This window comes from Pseudonaja textilis, chromosome 5 (genome assembly GCF_049901715.1).
Source record: "Pseudonaja textilis isolate UNSWEBS1 chromosome 5, rPseTex1.2, whole genome shotgun sequence".
NCBI classification, from domain to species: domain Eukaryota; kingdom Metazoa; phylum Chordata; class Lepidosauria; order Squamata; family Elapidae; genus Pseudonaja; species Pseudonaja textilis.
The window spans coordinates 12,664,773-12,673,984 of record NC_141994.1 but is presented as its reverse complement, the minus strand read 5'-3'; the positions used below and the strand labels follow the sequence as shown (position 1 = coordinate 12,673,984).

General features: G+C 36.2%; 1 protein-coding gene across 1 annotated transcript; it reads right to left on the bottom strand.

Annotated features, from left to right (window-relative positions):
- Positions 1-1,071: 1,071 nt before the first annotated feature.
- LOC148125541 (uncharacterized) lies at positions 1,072-8,952 on the bottom strand. The gene is given in 4 exon segments (XM_087935512.1): positions 1,072-1,106; positions 4,978-5,161; positions 5,164-5,855; positions 8,919-8,952. Coding segments are annotated over 4 exon segments (945 nt in total).
- Positions 8,953-9,212: the final 260 nt, after the last annotated feature.

The following is a 9,212-nucleotide window of genomic DNA, read 5'->3' as shown; positions in this document are numbered from 1 at the left end:
TCAACTAGATAATTATAAGAATAGTATCCTAATAGTAATAGGATATTTAGCATGCATTCCTAAACTAATTCTGGGAAGCACACGACTCCGATAATAGACATATCACGAAGCTTTTGTGATAAGTACTACAGGTTGTCCTCAACTGATTAAGGTAATTGAGCCTGGAATTACAGTTGTAAGATGTGGTAGTCATTAAGCATGGCCGCATATATAATAAGCACGGATCAAATATATTATGAACCATGGTGGCACAGTGGTTAGAATGCAGTATGTAGACTAATTCTGCTGACTGCCAACAGTTTGATTCTCACTCACCCTTCCATCCTTATGAGGTCGGTAAAATGAGGACCCAGACTGTTGGAGATAGTATGCTGACTCTCTAAACCGCTTAGAGAGGGCTGCAAAGCACTGTGAAGGGGTATATAAGTTTGAGTGCTATTGCTATATAACCATCTCTGATTTTACTACTTTTTTTCAGCAGTCATTAAGCAAAATCCACCATTATTAAATGAATGCTATGTTGTTAAGCAAACACGGAGGTTTTAAGGGAACATGGTGGTTGGTTAGCGAACTGATTTTGTTCAATAAACTTTTAATTTTTTTTTTGCTGGAAACTGATAGTAAATGCCAGAAGCAGCCTCAAAATGTTGAAAACCGCAGTCATGTTACCTTGAGGTAAGATGGGTGGCCTATACATTTTATAAATAAATAAATGAATGTGCTCATGGGATGCTACAAACAGCTGTAAATGTGAACCATTTACCAAGCACCAAAGGGCAGTGGCATGACCCTCCCTCTCTCCCCCCCTCCCCCCCTTGCACAGCCATAGAAACTCCAGAACTAGATTATACAAAACTCAAAGGAGGTCTGTCATAACTTTGAATGGTTACTAAGGAACTGGTTGTTAAGCGAAAACAATCTGTAATCCATGTCTTTTCTTTCTTTCTTTCCAAATTAAAGAGCTGCAAATGCTGAAATATTTAATTATGGGAAAGGATTTCTAACCCTTGGTCATTTTGTTCATTTTTGTATATTTTCTAGCTCTATAGCATACTTTTCCAGGTACAACAACTACAACTGCATGGAGTGATCCAAAGCTGGTTCCCCTAAGAATTTTTGTAAAAAAAAAATGAAATTAGCAGTTTTATTTTCAAACCTTTTCCTAATTATCTCTAAAGTTATAAAAGTATCCCCAAAACTGATAACCATATGTAAGCCAGTATTTGATTCAGATATTGTTCAGAGTATTACAGCATAAATTCAGCACCAGAAAAGTAAACACAGATGACTGAGATTTCATTTAACTTCTTTATAAACACAAAAAGTAAATTTTACAATACCAGTTGTAGGTTTCTCCAACATGGAGAAATTCATACAGAAGCAGACATGTTACAGGTTCAGAGCAGAACAGCAACTCAACTTTTCAGAAACTGACATCAGTTTCACTTTAGTTCAGCAGGCAAGCAGAGGAGAGAAGCAGATTCATTTTCAATATGCAGACTTAGAGCTTAACATAGCTTCAGAGCTGCAGAGCTTAATGTAGAGCCAGTTCTAATATGGGCTACTTCTAGTTTCAATTTCCAAACAGTCCTCATTGGCTGACTTAGTTGCTATGCCTATTCATTGGCAGACCTTGTTACCATGCTCTATTCTAGTTCATGAATATACTCTGGCAAATATTCCTGACCAGGCAGAGCTAGTGTGCCTAGTGCAATAGTTAAGATTGTTCTGTTAAGGCCAGTGGTGGGATTCAATTTTTTTTACTACCAGTCCTGTGGGTGTGGCTTGGTGGGCATGACAGGGGAAGGATACTATAAAATCTCCAGTCAGAGGTGGTATTTGCTGGTCCTCTGAACTACTCAAAGTTTCCACTACCGGTTCTCCAGAACTAGTCAGAACCTTCTCAATACCACATCTGGTTAAAGCCAGAAAAAACCAGTTTCAAGTCCATGCAGCCACTGAGTAAGTTTGCACCAATCATCCATTTAGTCCTTATCCAACCTGTCTCATGGTGTCCTTGCTGAGATAAAATGGGAGGAAATACTGCTGTGTACATTATTTAGATTTATGAAAGAGAAACAAAATACAAATCAATAAATAACTACCAATCCTTTTTCTGATCATTCATTGTGAGATTTATAATGTGTGTGCTTAAAGATTCTCCCTCCCTCCAAAAAAGAAATAATCAGCATTAAATTCTACTTTTCTGCCCAGAATTTCACCTATATGAACAGATACAGTGAAGAAGATTCATAATGCTCTTAATACAGAACTACCAAACCAAATGCTTCAAATCAGAAATGCACCCATGCGTCTCATTTTTTTTAACGAAAAGCTCAAGGATGGCCATGTGAGTTACTGTATGTTGTTAAGGTTTTGCCCACTGTGATGTTTTCCTGGGCAACAGCATGTATTTTTTTTTTTTTTGTCTGCTAATATAAAATGGGAAAAAATAAAGCTCAAAACACACTGGTACCTTTGTTTATCTGAGATCAGAAGAAGGAACTGCTGTGATACAGCACCATCTTCAGGTGTATAACTATAGAATACTTGATCAAAGCACTGCTAGAAATACCTATGCGTTCTCTTCTCTTCTCTTCTCTTCTCTTCTCTTCTCTTCTCTTCTCTTCTCCCTTTTTTCTTTATTCTCTTCCTTTCATACCCCTTTTCTTTAAAATATACTCCCTAAAGCAAAAATAGGATCCGCATATAGGATGAAGTTGAAACAGTGGAGACATAACAGCAATAGCAATTATGTGCATAATTGGAGCTATTAGATTATTTATAGCTACGTGATACAGAGGCTTTCCAGAACAAAAGAAATGTTACGATAAGCAATAATGCTTTCATAAACTGCAATACTAAAAATATTTACACATTATATAAGCAAAAGAGGATATATCTTACACTTGTTTTTTTTTGTTTTAAAAATGTTTTGGTTTTATTTCATGTTTAAAGATAAGCAATATTTAAAACATTTGTAACAATAGATAGTCATTATCAAAACACACATGTTAAAATATGGCACAGGAAAAAGGAATTACTTTGATATGCAACTGCAGATTTTGCATTATTATTTTTTGCCTACTATTTATTTATTTTGTCAATTGTTTACAAGATAATAGGTATAGGTAAAAACATAGTTATGAATACATGGATACATATAAGCAAAACATTTTTAAAAAAGAAACAATAGGACAGGGACAGTAGACACCTTGGTGAGCTTATGCACGCCCCCTACAGACCTCTTAGGAAAGGGGTGAAGTCAATAGTAGACATTCTAAGGTTAAAGTTTTTGCGGTTTGGGGAAGAAACCACAGAGTCAGGTAGAGTATTCCAGACAATGACCACTCTGTTGCTAAAGTCGTATTTCCTGCAATCAAGTTTGGTGCTATTAATCTTGAGTTTGTATCTATTGTTTGCTCTTGCGTTGTTATGGTTGAAGCTGAAGTATTCATTGACAGGTAGGACATTGCAATGTATGATTTTATATACTATACTTAGATTGGACCGAAGGCAGCATAGTTCTAGGTTTTCTAGGTCTAGAATGTCAAGTCTGATGGCATAAAGTATTATGCAACGAGTAGAGGAGTGGAGAACACTTCTTGTGAAATATTTCTGGACTTTCTCCACTGTGTTAATATCTGATACGTAATGTGGGTTCCAGACTGATGAGCTGTATTTGAGTATTGGTCTAGCAAATGTTTTGTATGCTCTAGTTATTAGTGTAATATTACCAGAGAAAAGGTTATGTAAGATTAGGTTAACAACTCTTAATGCCTTTTTGGCTATGTAGTTACAATGGGCTCTAGCACTTAGGTCATTTGAGATGAGTACTCCAAGATCCTTGACAGAGTTTGGATCACCAACAAGGTCTTGACTGTTCAGCCTGTATTTTATTATCTGATTATTATTTTTTTGCCAATATGTACGACAGAGCATTTATTTGTTGAGATTTGAAGTTGCCATTTGTTTAACCATTCTGATATATAGTCAATATCTTTTTGAAGGGTAGCAGTATTGTCTGTGGTATTGAACAGCTTTACATCATCAGCGAAGAGAATGCAATTGCTCTTAATGTGATCACAGAGGTCATTTATGTAGAGTATGAAGAGAGTTGGTCCTAGAACACTGCCTTGGGGGACACCACTGTTGACAGGTACAGAATTTGATAGAAAACTCCCAATTTTGACCATTTGTTGTCTGTTTGACAGGAATGCTTCTATCCAGTTATGCAATGTCCAGAGATCCCATAAGTTTTTACTTTAGGAGTAGTTTGTTGTTTACCATTGAATCAAAGGCTTTACAAAAGTCTATGTAGATTGCATCTGTTGTTTTGCCTGAGTTGTGTAGTCTATATGTTTTTGCAGTGTAAAAGTTGCAGATTACAGGATAGTTTTTTTCTGAAACCAAATTGTTTATTAGAGAGTAGGTTGTTTGTCTCTAAGTGGAAGTTAATCGATTGGTTAATAATTGATTCCATGACTTTACAGGTGACACAGCATAAGGAGATTGGTCTGTAATTTTCAACTAGGCTGGGGTCTCCCTTTTTGAAGATGGGGATGACTGTGGCTTGTGACCATAGTTTTGGTAAGGAGCTGGTCCTGAAAGAGTTTTCAAAGATTATGCTTAGAGGTTCTGCTGTGGAAGTGGATAGCTTTTTTAAGAAGTAGGCAAATATTCCATCCGGTCCAATAGATAGAGATGGTTTTAGATTGTGTAGAGCTTTTTCAACATTGTCTTCTGTAAAATCGATGTGTATTAGATCATTGTAGTTTTCTGTGGTTCAGCTAGGAAATACTGGGCATGATACTTTGCTGTTTACAAATACTGAGCCAAAGAATGTGTTAAAGAGGTTGGCTTTAATGGTGTTGTCATTGCAGTCTTTACCATTAGGTCCTCTCAGGGGTGGGATGGACCTTGAGTCTTTTCGTTTGTTGTTCACAAAATTGTAAAAAGTGCAGGTGGAATTGGTGCGTAGAAGGTTTTCCTCTTGTTTAATGTGATAATTGGTGCATTCAGTCTTTATCTGGTGGCATAAAATTTTGTATCGGCTTTTGAAGTTGGCAACGTGACCAGATTTGTTTTTCCACCAGAGTGATCTCTTTTTGGATTGAAGTTTCCTTATTGTTATGGGTAATCTGGTTTTTTTGTTTGTTTGTTTGTTTTGGGAGTTGTTATTGGTACATATAGTTTGATGACTCTTTTGACTTCAAGTAAAAATATGTTGTAATGGTCTTCAACAGTATTGCATCCAGTGAATAGAGATTGCCAATCAAAGGAAGAGAGATCGTTGTCTATAAGATCATAGTTGACTTTTTTGAAGTTATAATTGGGGATTATGTCATTGTGATGATTTTTGTGTGGATGTATGTTGAGACAAAAGTCAATCATATTGTGGTCACTGTTGGAAAAGGGTTCTTTAGTTTGTATTCCATAAATTAAATTCGAACTATTGCAGAAGATGAGATCGAGGCAGTTGTTAAATCTAATATTGTTGGTTACTAGTTGTTCCAGTCCCAAATTTGTAACAGAATTGTAGAAAGTTGCATGTATGGGTTCAGTTGTACATTCATTTAGGGTCCAGTTAATATGAAGTAGATTGAAGTCACCAAGAAAGATAAAAGCGTGTGGGCAGGATGTTGCCCATGTTAGTAGTGAATTTAGCTTGTTTACATGTTCAGTGTCATAATCAGGTGCTCTGTAACACAGTAAGAATCGAAATGTGATATTTAAGGATAGTTCACAGATGATGGTGTCAGGAAGAGCAAACTCCTGGGTAACTTGGATGTTTTTTAGATGTAAGGCCTTTTTATAGAAGATTGCAACACCACCTCCTTTACTAATTTCCTGAACTGATCAGTAAACATGACAGTCTCTTACTGTGGTAACGGAGTCAGGAAGAGATGCATTGAGCCATATGATGTCGAATTTTGCCATATTTAGTAAGAGGAGAAATTCAGGTATTTTATTCACAAGGCTTCTTGCATTGAGTAGCTTGCATTTAAGGCCAGCTGTAGTTGTAATTGAGGTAGTTAGGGGTGTTCATGCCTACTCTTGGGTAATAGTGGATTGGTTGGAGTAGGGTTATGGTTGAAGGTTAAAGCTGAGTTGCGGGTTGTGTGACTTACTTTTGATACAGCCAGCACAGTAGTCAATATACAGATCCTTCTCTCCATTGTTTAGATGTTTTTTGAGTTCTTTGCAGAGTACACGGGAGCGGGCATGTTGCTGTATGGTTAGGCCAGGGCAAGAATGGAGGTTCTTATGGTTGGTGTTGCTTTTGGCAAGTGAATTTATAGTATAAATGTATTTACATTTGCTTGATTCATTTTTGCAAATGACCCTGCAGAAGCGTGGGGCCACAGAGCCGTATCTATTTTTGAGCTCTCAGCCAATGCAGGAAATGTCAAGTAATTCATCAGGAGAGATGGTTGATGCTTGATAATCACTGATGATGTTTTGGACAGTTGTGATGTCATCATTGTCATTGATGTCCTCTAGACCAAATAAGATGGTGTTTGGACGTTTCCATTTGCACTCAACAGCTTCTCTGATGAGGATTGGGACATCATTATTTGTCTGATTTATGTTTTTTTGTGGATTGGGTTGTGGATTGGGTTGTGGTTGTTGGGTAGAGATGTGGTTTGTAGCTATTGGATGTTCAGGTTTTTGCATTGTGTCTTTTTTTTTTCAGGGTTGGATAATCTTTCTTTTAAAGCATCCAGGGATGCTACTATGGTGTCAAGGGATGTTATTCGTGTTTCATTGGTATCAACTCTTTCAATCAGATCCAGTTTGGGTCTGCATGATTTGCAGAGGTATGGAAACTCATTGGATGATTCTAGGTATTGAATCATTTGCTCAGGTAATCCCAAGCAGTCATGATGAGCATATTTGTTACATAGAGAACAATTGATGTAATTTTCATTATCCTTTAGAGTTTTATAGCATTTAAGGCATGTGCAGGAGTCTTGTGGTTCATTGGTGGGGATTACTTTGTCTTTAGGTTGTGGTTTGGCACTGGATTTTTTTCTTGGCATGATAGGTTTGTTAAGATGGTTGATTAAATTACTTAATGAAACAATTTTGGGTAATCAATATAGCCAATATCACACTAATCAATCAATTGCAATAATCTCTCTAGTCAAATAAATTTGCTAAGCAACGATCAGCCTAATCAATTAATTGCTAAGTAATTTCTAATTAATTACATTAATCATTAATCACACTGTTCAATTAAATTCACTAAATCACTAATTTTACTAATCAATTAAATTACATGAATCTTGATCTTTTAAACTAATCAGTAATCACACCATTTGCACTAAACACTCTAATCACACTAATCGATTAAAACAATAAATCAATTAAACATTTATAAATTATTTTATAGAAATTGATTATCTAATCATTGATATAAGTAATGAAGTAGAAAAGTTGTAAGTTTTGAGGTAATGAATTAATTAGTGTTTGATTAAAGTAATGAGGTAGTATTGAGAGTCTGCAAGGAAAGGGTTAATTGTTTTACTAGCAGCTTTTATTTACTGGGTGGGAGGAATTTATTGCTCCGATGGCTGCTGCTATTATGCTGTAAACAATAGGCTGTAACAGGATGTTCGAAAGCACGCTGGATTATTGAAAGAGAGCAAAACTCGCTGAATTAAAACACTTTAACTACAATCAATATATCTCTGAATAAGATTGTTTTGCAGTAGTTTCCCAAAGTTCTTCAAGTTGAGTAGTAGTAAAAATACAGTCCAGAAATTTGGGTTAACCAATCCAATCTGTCCTTTATTTTAAAGTTACTTCTAGCTGCAATATGTTTTTTTTTTCTTTACTAAATCTGACAGTCACTCCTGATCATTAATTGCAGCTAATTTCCTCCTTTGAGTCCCACTTTCCAAGAAATTGTATTGAAATGGTGCAGTATTGTCATGCTTTCTGCCCCATCCCTGTGGTAACAATCAGAGTTATAAAAGTTACAGTTATCAGGGGTAAAATTCAATTTTTTCCCCTACTGGGCGTGGCTTGGTGGGCATGGCTTAGTGAGGCTCAGTCTCTAAAAGGAAGAAGCCAGGCAGACGTGGGCGGGGCCCACGGATTCAAATCATCCCTAACACCTAAGATGGTGCAAGGTGGCTGAATTTCACCCCTGAGTTAAATTGCCTGAGCAACATCATCTATTTATTAAGGTTAATTGTGTAAATACATACTGAACATAATAACAGTGTTGGACTAGTGTACTTCCTACACAAACAAGAGCCTATACCATTCCAGATAAGTGGCTGTCCAGTCTCTTCTTAAAAGTCCCAAGTGATTGAGCACCCACCACATTTGAAGACAAGCTGTTCTAATGGTTAATTCTTCTCACTTTCAGGAAAATTCTTCTTAGTTCCAGTTGTTTCTCTCCTTGATTAAGTTTCCACCTGTTGCTATTTGTCTTGGCTTCTGATGCTTTGGAAAATAGGTTGACCCCCGCTTCTTTGTGGCAGCCCCTTGAATATTGGAATCAGGTCACCCCTCGTCCTTCTTTCTACTAGACTAGACATAATGAATTCCTGCAACCATTTTTCATATGTTTTAAAAGAGGTATTTTTCTCCTTCATACAGGAACAAACTGAGTGGTGAAATCTGGAAAAAAAAATAGATGTTAGGAGAAAGTGAACTGGATCATCATGCATTAAAAACCCAGAACCATAGCTATGAACTATTTATTTTAAAACAAAGCTGAGGTTATATGGTGCTTATGTCATTGGATTACTTTTTAATGACTTAAACTAATAATAGTTATTTTCTTCCCTACCTATCTATTAATGCAATATATAAAGAAGAATAACAAATTCAAAAAAAAAAGTATTATTGTGATGTTCTTTAGAAAATGAAAAAAAGCTCAGTATATAATGCAGTCACAGTACCACTAGTAGCCCCACTTTTCAATGTTCTTATCATTGCTACATTATAGAATAATGACAACATTCAATAATATACACCTATATTTCCTGAGTACTGAACAGAGAGGAAAAGTGGGATATAATCAATACAAACAAACAAATAAAGCCTGACAACTTTGGAAAAGAAATACAGGGGCTTGGGGTCAATTTTTTTCCACCTACCTCCATTTAAGTTTTTCCCTTTTTTTGAAGGGGTATGGGTTTTTTTGGAGGGGGGAGTGAAGCATTTTTGCTTCATCAAACCTTGTGGCATGGCAT